This window comes from Stigmatopora argus, chromosome 24 (assembly GCF_051989625.1).
Source record: "Stigmatopora argus isolate UIUO_Sarg chromosome 24, RoL_Sarg_1.0, whole genome shotgun sequence".
NCBI lineage: Eukaryota > Metazoa > Chordata > Actinopteri > Syngnathiformes > Syngnathidae > Stigmatopora > Stigmatopora argus.
Window position 1 is genome coordinate 2,212,047 of NC_135410.1, and position 14,532 is coordinate 2,226,578.

A 14,532-nucleotide genomic window follows, 5' to 3' on the forward strand; every position below is an offset into this window, starting at 1 on the left:
GTTGGGTGAACTCCAAAGTCCCCCCCCCCCCCCCCCCCCCCCCCCCCGATAACACTGTGGAGGACCTAAGGCTGATCAACAAAACCAAAAACCACACAGCTCCTCCTGAATCTGAGATTTGACTTCACAGAGGAGACGGACAACCATGCACAGTCACACCCATTCCCAGGGGCAATTTAGAGTGTTCAATCAGGCTACAATGCATATTTTTGGAATGTGGGAGGAAACCGGAGTATCTGGAGACAGCCCACACAGGGGAGAACATGCAAACTCCGCACAAAAAAACTTTTTTTTTCTGTTTTAGTACATCTTTAAGTGTTTGTCAAATTGATACAGGTGAGCAGCTAATGACAGTGCTATACCTGTGCAGTAAAATGACATGGATGTGGATTCAGAGGGGGTGGAAGAGGATGAATACAAATGAGGGGCTGTCAGAGAATAGTTGAATGATCCTTGAGCTATTCTGGTTCACTACCCTGATAGGGACAACAGATGAGATACAACCTTCAGGTACATACTACAGGAAGGGTTCTCAATGTATTTCTTTTTCCAAATAAATATAAGATATAAAGAGTTTTTTAACAAAATATCTAATGAAGGACTTATGTTAGAATGCTTTTAATCTACTACAGCTCAGCCTGAAGACTGGACATTCTTATCCCCAAGTTGGCCAACCTGGGGCTCGCCACCTCTCATCCACCCGGACGCTCAGCACTGGCTCGCCCCAAGCCGGTGTGCTGAGTCCACTACTCTACTTGCTCTACACACACGACTGCAGACCCACACACCATGAGAACATTATTGTGAAATTTGCGGACAGTATAACGGTGGTGGGGATGATCACAAGGGAGAATGAGATAGCCTACAGAGATGAGTTTCTTAGACTCACCGAGTGGTGCGCTCTCAAGAACTTGGCGCTGAACGTCTCCAAAAACAGAACTCATTGTGGACCGCAGCACTCGTCAAGAAGTATAATTTATAATGTAAAATCTTTTAGGGTGGCCCGGCGGTTGAGTGGTTAGCATGTTGGCCTCACAGCTCTGGGGTTATGGGTTCAAATCCAGGTCGGTCCACCCTGTGTGGAGTTTGCATGTTCTTCCTGGGCCTTTGTGGATTTTCTTCAGGTACCCCGGTTTCCTCGCACATTCCAAAGAGATGCAAGGTAGGCTGATTGGACAATCTTAATTGCTCCTAGGTATGAGTGTGACCGTGAATGGTTGTTTGTGTCCTTGTGCTCGGTGATTGGCTGGGCACCAATTCATGGTGTACCCCGCCTCTGGTCCGAAGTCAGGTGGGATCCCTAGTCAGGATAAAGCAGTTCAGAAAATGAAATAAGAACTTTTTTTTATGCCTTTGAGGCATTTGGACATGTTAGATATTAAATTGTCCTCGTTACAATTTTAGGTGTGGTCACTTTCTCGTTTGAGCACCAGAAATGTCAGTTGTGTATGTGTTACAAGGGCGAGGTAGGCAGATGGCACGTGTACAGAGCTGCCTCTTTTTCTAGCTTCTAGCATCTGAATTTAAGAGGTGGACAAAGTTGAAGGATGATTTTACAGCTAGCTGACTGTGCAAGTTACAGTCACATCCAAAAGTATTAGAACGGCAAGTGCAATACCTTTGTTTTTGACATATTCAACAAGTTAAAAAAAAAAAAAATAAATAAATAAACAAAAAATACCTTATATGTTAACGTGTCAAAATGAAACTAAGGGCAGAACTTAAACACGATGTCTTTTTAAATATTCCCTTTATTTTTATTTTTTAGAGCAGTCCTTTTTTTACAGGTTTCTGTTATCGTGTGAATCTCAAGGTCAAACACACCCCATATTTTGGAGCAGCTGCGTTCACATAATACCAGCGCCCCTCTTACCTAATAATATTTCACTAAGAGTCGTGCAACCTCGCCAGGAGTAAGTCTGCCCTGTCTTGAAAAAGTTCAACTTTGGTTAACTGCTTAAAACCTGGCGAAAACGTGGTTGAATTTTGTGATAGTTTGTCCCCCCCGCGCGGCAGCTCAGAGCCAGGCCATCCCCCAATTCCCCTCTTATTGTCTATTCAAACCAGTAAATACTGCTGCAAAGGGAACATGGTAAAGAGGCAATATGCATAGAAATTTACGCATATATCATAAAAATTATACGCGAAACAAGCGTGCACACTTCATGTTGTAAACAATGGTGACTCTGCTGCTTGAATCATCCCTTTTCAGTGAACGCTGCAACAAAGGAAATCATTGTCGCCTGCAGATTCCCTTCAGTGATGCAATTGCCCTTTGCAGACTCTCCAATCACAGCACATAGCGCGATTGAGGAAAGGGCGTGCTTTGCACCCCCCGCCCCCCCACCTCCTGCCACTAACATTCTCTACGACCCCCTTTGGCTCAGTTGACGTTCCCGCAGAATTTTCCGCCACATCCAGAACGTCAAAGCGAACCGGCAATGGGAGAGTGCCCAGGTCAAATTCGGGAATCCTCGACCTACAAGATGCACGCCTTCGGAGGGGTCGCGCGTTGGCCGCGAATGAGACTTGCTGTGGCGCACATCGATGACCAAGCAGCAGATATTTAGATTGTATTCTATCTATTCTTCTTCAAAAACGGCTTGGCTGGGCCAGATCAACTTCAATTGGGGGGATACTAAAGTGGGAGGTGTCCGCATGGAATACAAAGCCTCTCAGGGTTATTCCCCACCGCCTATCCACACGGACTTTTCCCAGTGTTTCCAGGACACCCCACGGACGAAATGAGGACATCTATGCGCTGATTCATTAACACAACAGACCCGATTTTATTTCCTCGGGATTTTGTTGTTGTTGGTTTTTATTTTTTTATTTTTTGGGGGGGGGGAGTTACAAGCAGGATTCGGCTGCGACGCGAGCCCCTTTGTCTCCAAAAAGGTTTTAACAGAGAGGATTTTCTTCGCCGGCTGTTTCGCCCAGCTGCTCCGTGGGGACGGGCAGTAATGGCAGCCGGTCGCCCGCAAGCACAGGACCACCCGCCCGAAAACGGCTTCACCCCACTGGATCATCCGCCACCCAGGCTGCTACCGCATATCGACGGCTCTGTTCTTCCGTCTCTCGGGGGTTTCGGGAGGCACCAAAAGCAGCTCGTAGTCCTGACCTGGATACCAGCATTGTTCATTGGCTTTAGCCAGTTCTCGGATTATTTTCTCCTGGCTCAACCAAATGGCACGTGTTTGCATCCTATGGCGAACGACAGCAAACTGAACGTGGAATCCTATCTGGTGCCCAGTGCCGAGGATGTGCCCGCATTTCAACTCCAGGGCAACGGCACCGGGTATGAATTCGGCGACGGCAGTGGATTATTGTGCGCCTGCAAGGAGAGGACACTGGAACTCCACACTGGGCTCAGTCAGAATGTGGTTACCAAGGTAACGAGAGAGCACTAAACAAGCCCAAAAATGACATGCGAGAAAAAAATATCCCTCGCAATTACGGGTCTTCATCACCTTGTCAAATGCCAATACTACTGTGTTGTTTGACGCAAATATAAACAGGGTTCACCCACTGACCTCAATCTGAGATCGAGTGCACGTGTGTCTGTGTGCGTGTGCCCTCAACCTATAGCAAGGGTGTCAAACTCGGATTGGTTCACGGGCCGCATTAACGTCAACTCGATTTCATTTGGGCTGGACCATTTTAGATATAATATTTAGATTTTTCCAAAATCCGATTAAAAGGGTAGCCGGACGTTTGGTCGACGGACAGTTCGTCGAACGGACGTTTCGTCGAGCGGACATTTCGTCGAACGGACGTTTCGTCGCCGGGTTCGCTCGCTCTCAAATTTATAATCATCAGAGAGTTTACTGTTGAAAGCGATCAACCAGGTAATCTCTCGCTCTCAAAATTATAATCATGAGAGAGAGAGAGTGAGTTTGTATCTAAATATCTAATATCAAAATTATCAATAAGTTGCGTATAATCATTAGAGAGAGAGAGAGAGAGAGAGAGAGAGAGAGAGAGAGAGAGAGAGACAGAGACAGAGTTTACTGTTGAAAGCGATCAACCAGATAATCTCTCGCTCTCAAAATTATAATCATGCGAGAGTGAGTGAGTTTGTAATTGCATTGACAATGTAAGAGCATTAATATCTAAATACCTAATATCAAAATTATCAATAAGTTGCGTATTATTGGCGTGTGTACATGTTATTCGTCGCCGGATTCGCTCGTATTGGAGTGTGTACAGGTTTTTCAAACTACGGCCTGCGGGCCATATACGGCCCATTAGGCTTTTTAATCCGGCCCGCCGACGTTGTCCCCACCGACGTTGTCCACATTATAGTAAAAATCAATGACCTCATTCATTTCCCTTTGCCCTACTCTCAATTTAAAGACTGCTTTCTTTCATTGAATAATAATATGTTACTAATGTTGAAATTAAATTTCAAAATAAATTTTATCCTTCAATTGTGTCTTTTTTCTTATATTTCAATCCCCAGGTTTGATAAATTACATTGCGTGTCCAAATGCTGTAAAATTTTAGTATCCATTCTGGCCCGCACGGTAAAAAGTTTGCCCACCCCTGGTATAGACAAACTTGCCTCTTTTATACTATTATTGTCCCAAATTAAACATATTATCAATAAGCTGCCATTGATGGCGGTAGACGTCCGATTCATGTTGACTGAGGTGCAGATGCTATTTCTGTTATTAGAGCTCCATCAAGTGGATATATAACGCAGCAGTCAACATGAATCAGACGTCTACCGCTGTCAATGGCAGCCGGATGTCCGGCTGCCATTGACGGAGGCAGACGTCCGATAAACCTTCATTCTCTCTATAACTTGCAATACAGGAAGGTGTTGAAATATCAAAATTATCAATAAGAGCACTCATTTAACACATCTGCTGCCATTGACGGGGGTAGACGTCCGATGAGTTAAATGAGTGCTCAGGCGAGCGGGCGTGTAAGCAAGGGATGGACTAATCGCAGGGATATAGGGAAGACAGGAACGGCGTTGGCAACTTAAAAGGTTCAATTTAAGAGACCAAAAACAAAGTGCAAATGAGCAGGGAATCCAAAAATGCAAAGGTGAACCAAAAGCTACATAATCAAACAAACCAGGGCAGGGCTTGGATGCACACCTAACACTCACGTGACATTGACAAGGACATAACAAGTAATTGACAAACAAAGGGGACTTAAACACACAGACATGGGTTAGAGACACATTGAGAACAGGTGGGTGACACACGAGTCAGCAGCAGGAGGCGGCAACAGGTGAAAGCAAAGGACAATCACAACCACAACTTTGTTTTCATTATATTGTTGTGCATTGCATCGATTGGCTTGTCTGCCTAAAAACCAAAAATTCACCTAAAACATACATTTAGAAATAAATAATTTCAACACTATAAACGTATGTGGTACATACATGACAGACAAATGAATGCCCCAAAATGTCCTCGTATATGATTAGGTTGCATGCCTGAAGTGATAAAGGTAGCCAAACTTTCAAAATTTGCTTAGTATTTAGAACTTTTGATAAATAATATATAACTTATTCAAACTTGTTTTACTTACTACTTATGATCTGTCTACACCTGCTCATAGTTTGCCCCCAAAATGCCTCATTCTGTACATCATTCGGTCTCCAATTATGGGTCTAAAAGTAGGTATTAGTTTTGCCGGTGCGAGGCTAGAGATGCTCAACTTGGCATTGAAAATCATGTAGATAGGACGCTGACTATCGTTATGTTCCGTGAAACATGATAATCCATATTGTAAATATTTGTTTGACCACTTTCTTTTTTTGCTCCACTAAATTAGTATGGATTAAAATATGAACAATGTAATTACACGATGTACTACGATGACATTCACACGTTGGATCACTCCTGAGTGCACTAAATTCCTTAACACTGATTGGCCAAGGATTGTCACCTGCTCATCTGCAGCCAGTGATGATCAGGCAGGACATGTCATCGCGTATAGACATGATGAGTCAGAGTCTCTTGACCTGCGTGGCAAAGGCTCCACCCAACCCTTAGGTTTCGAACGAAGCCCGGTTAAGAAACGCTGCTCCAGATAGATGGGATATGGAAATTCTGATGGAATAAAATTTGCTCTTAAGATGTTTACACACCCATGGGCCTTCATGAATTATCAAAATTGTGAGCTAAAAACAAGTACATTTCACTGGGATCATGAGATATTTTTTAAATTATTTTCAAAAAGTATATATTTGTGCTTATTTCACTCAAAACCCTGAGAAATGTTTTCTGATATTTTGTTTATCTGTTTTCAGTGGAACCTGGTGTGTGATTCAGCCTGGAAAGTCCATATTGCCAAATTTTCTCTGCTTGTGGGTTCCATAATAGGCTACCTAGTGATGGGTGTCATGGCCGACTGGTATGTTCATTCATATATTCTGTTTATTTACTTCTTTTTCCCGACTAAGGTCATCCTAGTTAAAAAGCCTTTTATAAGCTTTTATGTGTCCCAGGTGGCTCATTCACAGATTAATATATATATATATATATATATATATATATATATATATATATATATATATATATATATATATATATATATATATATATACATATATATATATATATATATAAATATATATATCGTATGTATGTTGTACCAATTCATTTCTATTTACTATTGCTAAAAGAACACGTACACCCAAACAAGAACCAATAAAAATCAGCAGTGCCATTTCTGATCATCTACTGTACATAGTACATATATACAGTCGATGATCAGAAATGTCATTGCTAATTTTTATTGGTACTAACAGGAGATACTGTATTTTAGATTAGTATATACTATATACTAATCTAAAATACAGTATCTCCTGTTAGTACCATGTCTCCATTTGATAGTGAACACTAAGGTATCTCAAAAAGCTCTAAAACAGGGGTCCCCAAACTTTTTCTTGTGAGGGCCACATAACTTTTCCCTTCTCTGATGGGGGGCCGGTGTCAGTTTGTAACAGAAAAAGCCATGGAACATTAACTTTCTGTTGTGCCATGCACAATCTTCTCCCTTTGCTCTGAAGTTTATGCACGACACCACAACCGTCATTACAGAATCCCACGTCAACATTTTGCAACACAGTGCTTGGTGGTGAATTTGGCAGTGGACTCGTAGCGGGGCGGTGAGACCCATTTTTTCCAACTCCCGGTTCATGCGTCCCATTATTAGACCGCAAGTTTCGGCCACCATGCTAGGAGCCCCGTCAGTCGTGATGCTAGCTAGCTTTGACCAGTCCAGGTCCAACTTCTCCATGGTTTGGCACACTTTGTCAAAAATATCCTCTCCCGTTGTAGTCCCTTTGAGACTTTGGAGGGCTGCCAGATCCTCGCAAATCTCAAAGTTTGCGCTAACTCCACGAATAAAAATGAGCAGTTGCGCTGTGTCTTGCACGTCCGTGCTTTCATCCAGTGCTAATGAAAAAAAGTCAAATTATTTCGTCTTCTGCTGCAGCTGGGCATATACATTACTCCCGATTTCTTCAACGCGTCTGGTCATTGTACTCACCGACAGACTTACGGCATTAAATGCATCTTTCTTCTCGGGACACACCTCCTCCGCGACAGTATCCATACATTTCTTAACAAACTCTCCGTCAGTGAAAGGCTTACCGCTGCTTGCTATCAATTTAGCAACCCAAAAGCTGGCCCGAACGGATGCCTGGTTCTGCTAAGATAGTAGTCCACTTTTTCGCTTTGAGAGTTTGTCTGCTCGTATTTGGCCTTGCAATCTATCGTACTTGTCTTTGTGACGGGATTCATAGTGTCGGCAAAGATTGTATTCTTTGAATACCGCCACCGTCTCTTGACAAATGAGACAAACAGCCTTTTCTTTGCATTGAACAAAAAAATAATCGTTTGTCCACTCCAGGTTAAATATCCTGCATTCTGAATCAATTTTTCTCTCACCTAACTTTTTCGCCATTATTCCGTTCTCAAACAGGTTGCAGTTTTAATATGCTTGAATAGTCCGCGATGGTCCCAGGGCTCCGCCCTCACCTGCGATCGTCCAGATGTCTCGGTAACACTGCTCGTGCATGCAACGGTGGACGTGCCCGCATGCATCAAAGGGAAACACTCTCCCCACGCGTGTCGCCAAAGAAGCAATGCGAAGCCCCGCTTCACTGGGATGATTTGTGGGCTCAGCAGGGGTGCAATGAACCAAACACAAGATTAAAATGTCCCAGTCTTCAAGGCCAAATAGGAAAAAAAATCCGATAGCGTCTCTGGTATTGTTCAGAGGGCCGGTCCAAATGTGCCAGCGGGCCGCATCCCCAAAAAAAAAAAAAAAAAAAAAAAATCAAAAAAAAAAAAAAAAAAAAAAAAATTCCGATAGCGTCTCTGGTATTGTTCAGAGGGCCGGTCCAAATGTGCCGGCGGGCCGTATCCGGCCCGCGGGCCGTAGTTTGGTGACCCCTGCTCTAAAATGATGCCGTGAGCCTAAGAAATTAAAAAAAGTTGAGAACTAAAGTAATGGATAACAATCGGTCTGGAAAGGGTTCCAAAACTATATTTCTCAATCTTTAGGGTACCAGGCAGCCGCAGTGAGCTCCATTATTCTTAAATCGGAAAACATAGAACAATAGTGAACCTGGGGTAGAAGAACATTCCACCATCAATTTGTGACTTCAAGATTACTCACATTTGGGTTTTGCAGCAGGGCAACCATCCAAAACATACCAAGAAGTCAACTTCTGAATGTTTTAAAGCAAACAAGTGACCCAGTAAATGTCCAAACCCTAAAGGGACCTACAAATGGAAGTCAAGTTATTTGATTGGGTCAAAGAACAGAGTATGCTAAACAAAACCGCCAAATTTGAATCAATAGAAGTGAATTGTAACTATTTTTAAAGTCTTCAAAATGGTGAAAAAAACAAGACACTGTAGGAGTGGCTGCTGACTGTACTCAAACCAAACCCTGCTTACGTGCCAAATATCTACTTCTCACCACTGCATTTTACTACTATACTACTACTACTGCTACTTCTACTGCTACTGCATATTTTTATTTAAATATCTACTTCTCACCACTGCATTTTACTACTATACTACTACTACCGCTACCGCTACTTTTTTTGCTGTAACTTCTAATTTAATGCCTTACATTTTCTCAATCAAGAACGGCCCAATAGTTATTTTACTTACGTTGCATGACGTTGCATGAGAAGTCACGCTGTTGTGTAATCTGTACTTATGAAAGCATGTGACACACACGAGTATACATGACTGACCTGTATTCTGTCCTCTTGCATCCCACAACGCAACATCCCCAAACATATTTTTTTCCAATACAGTGGTACCTCGAGATACGAGCTTAATCCGTTCCGGAACTGAGCTCGTATGACGAGATTCTCGTAACTCGAGCGGACGTTTCCCATTGAAATGAATGGAAAACAAATTAATTCGTTCCAACCCGCTGAAAAAACACCAAAAACAGGATATTGGATTGGAATTTTTTTTTAATTTCTTCTAATTCGCCATGTATTGACAAAGTAATAAATAACGAGTGGTTTAATAGTAATAAAATGTGTTTAATAGAAGTAAAATTAGACGCATTTCGCGGAGGGGAAGGGAACGACATACACACGGAGGTGGGGGAGGTGTTGGGGGGACTTTATCCACGGCAACGCCGCACTCGTGTAAAATATGTTTTATTTCTTCTAATTCGCCATGTATTGACAAAGTAATAAATAACGAGTGGTTTAATAGTAATAAAATGTGTTTAATAGAAGTCAAATTAGACGCATTTCGCGGAGGGGAAGGGAACGACATACACACGGAGGCGGGGGGAGGTGTTGGGGGGACTTTATCCACGGCACTCGTATTCGAACAAACAAATTTAAATTAACTTGGATTAATATATACAGACACTCAACATTTAATGTAACTTCACACAAAACTGAATTCTAATTTAGTTTTAATCTTTCTTACCTTTGTAACGGGTTGGCCCCACCCCGACGTTCCGCCGGAGCCTTCAAAAGTAACGCATCAAGAGTTGTTTGGAACTTGCCGCTTCCCTGTGTCTGATTACCGAGTGTATATTCCAGTTCTTTTCTTTGCAAAACTCTTCCGATCCATTGTTGTTTACCTGGTATATAAATGTAGACCAAAGTGGGGGGGAAAACGGGTATGGAAATGCAAAGTCCGCCCAGTGCTCGTAGAAAGATTTTATACACGAAAGAGATGCAAAAAAAAGACAGTGCCATGGCCACCTGGCTTGGTCGCATCACAAAATTTTGACCGCATCACGGGCGAATTATTCGATCGAAATTTCCCTCGTAAGACGAGAATATTGTATGAAGAGCGGTCGTATGATGAGGTACCACTGTACCTCAATTTTCAGGTAATGTAAAAACAACGGATTTTACAGAAATCTCTGCAGGTCTCAATATTTGTGGTGTTCTCCGTTGACAGCTTTTTGTTCTTGAACAAGCCTCGACAGCATGTTCCAAAAGAGGTTATTGATGGCTAAGATTGGGTAAAATGTCAGGGTAAGCCAATCAAAGACAGACTAAATGAGTAGCTCAGGTCTTACTTGAAGAGCTGTGCCAAGGATATAAATAATAATAATAATCGGACATAGGCCCTGTCGTCATCATCAACAACAAAAGCCTAATTATCATCACACCCAGAAACTGCGTATGACGAAATTGGTAGTGCTTCTCCATAAGGTGTGTTTTCTCGGCAAAAGACCCAAGTAAGTGATAATTTCGTACTCGTAATTTTGGCATTCTGCCGTTATGGATACATCGCATCACCCCCCCGAGCGGATCACTGTCTTTCACTTACCTTCAATCAGCCAGTAGGATGCAGATCACCGCCCAAACGTCTTTTCATATTACCTTACCCCAAAGTTATTACACAGAAGGGATTGTGTGTTGTGTTACTGCAAGTTTAGAGTCCTGATGGATGTGGGGAAAAACTGTCCTTAAGCCTATTTGTCCGTACTTTGTGGGACCTATAGCGTCTGCCAGAGGTCAGCAGCTGGAACAGATTGTGACCAGGGTGGTATGAGTCCCCGATGATGTTCCTGGCTCTGCTCAGGTAACGAGGGCTGGCAATGTCTTCCAGTGAGGGCAGAAGGCAGCCGACGATCTTCTGGGCAGTGTTAATCACTGTCTGCATGGCCTTTTTATCTGCTGCCGTGCCGTACCACACTGTGATGCAGTATGCCAGGATGCTCTCCACAGTGGTTCTATAGAAGGTTACCAGAAGCTTAGTGTCCAAGTTGTTCCTCCTGAGTACCCTGAGGAAATGGAGTCGTTTCTGGGCCTTCTTCACTACTGCCGTGGTGTTTGTAGACCAGGAGAGCTTATGCGTGACGTGGACCCCCAGGAATTTAAAGGACTGGACCCTGTCTACACATACTCTATTTATGAGGAGTGGGGCCAGATCTGTGCCGTGTTTGCGAAAGTCCACGATTACTTCTTTAGTTTTCGTGGTGTTCAGTGTGAGATTGTTCACCGAGCACCACAAAGACAGTTTGTTGACCTCATCTCTGTAGGACGACTCATCCCCTCCTGAGATGAGTCCGACCACAGTGGTGTCATTGGCAAATTTGATGATGGAATTAGACTGGTAGGTTGGTGTACAGTCGTATGTGTACAGGGAGTACAGAAGAGGACTCAGTACACAGCCTTGAGGGGAGCCAGTGCTCAGTGTAATGGAGGAAGAGAGGTGGGGACCAAGTCTAACAGTTTGTGGTCGGTTGGTTAAGAAGTTCTTTATCCAGCAGCAGATGGAAGACGATAGTCCAAGGTGGGAGAGTTTGTCAGTCAGAATGTCCGGTTTTATAGTGTTGAAGGCTATAGTCAATGAAAAGCATCCTCACGTAATTCCCATGGTGTTCCAGGTGGCTCAGTGCTGTGTATAGAGCAATGGCGATAGCATCCTCAGTGGACCTGTTAGCTCTATAAGCAAACTGGTGAGGGTCAACTGAGGGAGAGATTGTATTTCTGATATGGCGGGCTATCAACTTTTCAAAGCACTTCATGATCACAGGCGTGAGTGCAACAGGCCTATAATCATTCAGGCTGTCAATGGTTGGATTTTTGGGGACAGGGATAATGGTGGCAGATTTCAGGCAGGATGGAATGATGGCTTGTTGCAGGGAACAATTGAATTTTTTTGTGAAAACTCCAGCCAGCTGGTCAGCACAGGCTTTGAACCCAAAGTAGACGGAGTATCCCAACATTTTGTGAGCCACAGCAGTCTTTTTGGATTGAAACAATTTCAAGGCACAACAACAGCTAAAAATCTTCTAATTTAATACTATGTCGCTTATATTAAAACTATAAAGTCGTTCTCACCAAAGTTGTATCACCAGGAAGATAATAAACTCCAAAAATTATTCCAAAATCAAATGTTTCCACACCTAGCAAATGTCACCCAAAGTTCATGTCTGCGGACTCCGAACAACTTCCAGTTCAAGTGATGTAAAAATAAGTAATGTAAGGTTTTTAATATCATCATTTTCTGCCTTTTTACTCCCAATATTATTTCAACCTCCTAACATTATGTGGAGAGCAGTTTTGTGCTCACTCAGACTTAACATCACCAAAAATTGAAGCCAGTAAAACAAAAAAACTTCCGGTTTACATTAGATACATAAAAATGAGTTACACAATGACTTGAATCTCATAATATCAATATTTGAATCTTGTAATAGTACAATCTTTGATTTAATGTACCGTATTTTCACGACTATTAGGCGCACATAAAAGTCAGAAATTTTCTCCAAAACAGACAGGGCGCCTTATAATCCTGTGCGCTTTATAGATGGACCAATACTAAAATTGTTATCACGATAAAATAAAATAAATCCGTCGATAGGACAACTATGGCAAGCAGCCCCCAACTCTACTATTTTCCCGTAGATAAAGTACTGCGCAGTGACTGCTGGGATATGTAGGTTTTTTTTGTCAATACACCCAATGGATTGTGGCCTGCCGATCGGCATCAACACTAACTAGCAAATTGAACAAATTGTGGCCTGGCGATCGCCATCAACACAGCTGCGAAGCATGGAAGACAGCCTTGGAATCCTAGTTACGCTAGCTACTATTTGTGAACGAATTGTGGCCTGGCGATCGGCATCAACACAGTTGCAAAGCATGGAAGACAGCCTTGGAATACTAGTTACGCTAGCTACTAGCTAGCTACCATTTGGGAATGAATTGTGGCCGCCTGGACGAACGTATTAAACTCAGCGTTTTCGATGGACAAATGTTCAATTCGGACACAGATAATGAGGACTTTGATGGTTTTGTGGTTGATGATGACGTGAGTACATTGTAAAATGGCTAAATAAAGTACAACCGAACTCAGTCTTGCTTCCGTTGCCTTTTTAAAAACGTGTTTTTAGCGTGCGGGTGTAGCATGCATTTGGTACATGTAGCACCAAATTAGTGTGTTCGCCGTTGTAGTATATTGATACTAGTAGTGCAAAGTTATCACAGCCGTCAACCTGGGTGTTTTAACAAAAGGACTATTTATCCCAGCAGTCACTGCACACCGGAAATAGCGTCTGTGGCTGCTTTCGTAGACAGCGCTATTACGGTTCGATAATCATCCATAAATAATATATATATATGCCATGCCTGGCTTCACGAAAAGTGGCAGGCAGCGCCGGGCTTCTTACGCTACGATTTGTGAATGGATTGATGGAAATGACGGTGACTCTGAGAACGAGGAGAGGGGACCCGGCTTTTTGGAAGGATCGTTTGGGCAATTGTTTAATTCGGACACAGAAAATGAGGACTTTGAGGGATTTGTGGGTGATGATGACGTGAGTGAGTTGTAAAATGTCTAAATAAAGTACAACCCGAACTCAGTTTTGCTTCCGTTGCCTTTTCAAAACATGTTTTTAGCGTGTGGGTGTAGCGTGCAAGAACTATATTTCCCAGCAGTCACTGCGCACTGGAACCCGGAAATAGGCTGCTTCCGGTAGCCAGCGCTATTGCGTTTCGATGTTCATCCATATATAATATATATGCGTCTAATTAAATGGTGCATGCTTTGTGTGTCTAAAATACAGAAATAGCGCTCGTTACTGACACTGCGGCTTAAAATACGATGCGCCGAATAGTCGTGAAAATACGGTAAGTCATATTTCGATTTTAATCTTGTAATAGTTCAATTTCAATCTCTTAGTAGTAAGATTCTCTCTGAACATTACAATGTATGACTTGTAATTTCCCGTAAGACACCTGACTATCGCTCATGGGACACAAGTGTGCTTCTGCCCAGTGGTTGGGAAACACTGTATTGTACCACCAATAGACCTGGAGTAAAGCATTTGGTGCCTTGTGCAAGGCTTAAACAATTTGTTCTTAGTTTTTCTTTTCACCTTTTAAATACTGCTGCACAAAAACTTGCCTCATCGAAAACCATCTCAATGCGCTTATGGATGCTGAAAGGACTTTTTTGAGTTGATCCATCTTTTTTTTCTGGAATGGCCGTACGTGAGGTAAAATGTGTTGTCTTTTGTCTTAGTATACAACATAACAACAAAAAACAACTTTTT

General features: G+C 42.7%; 1 protein-coding gene across 1 annotated transcript in view; it reads left to right on the forward strand.

The window, feature by feature from the left end:
• Positions 1-2,346: 2,346 nt before the first annotated feature.
• Positions 2,347-14,532, forward strand: part of slc22a23b (solute carrier family 22 member 23b) — a 42,855-nt gene continuing 30,669 nt past the window's right edge. The window contains exons 1-2 of the mRNA XM_077594723.1: positions 2,347-3,392; positions 6,272-6,375. Coding sequence (XP_077450849.1) covers positions 2,964-3,392; positions 6,272-6,375 — 533 coding nt within the window. The 5' untranslated portion in view covers positions 2,347-2,963. The remainder of the gene's footprint in view (positions 3,393-6,271; positions 6,376-14,532) is intronic.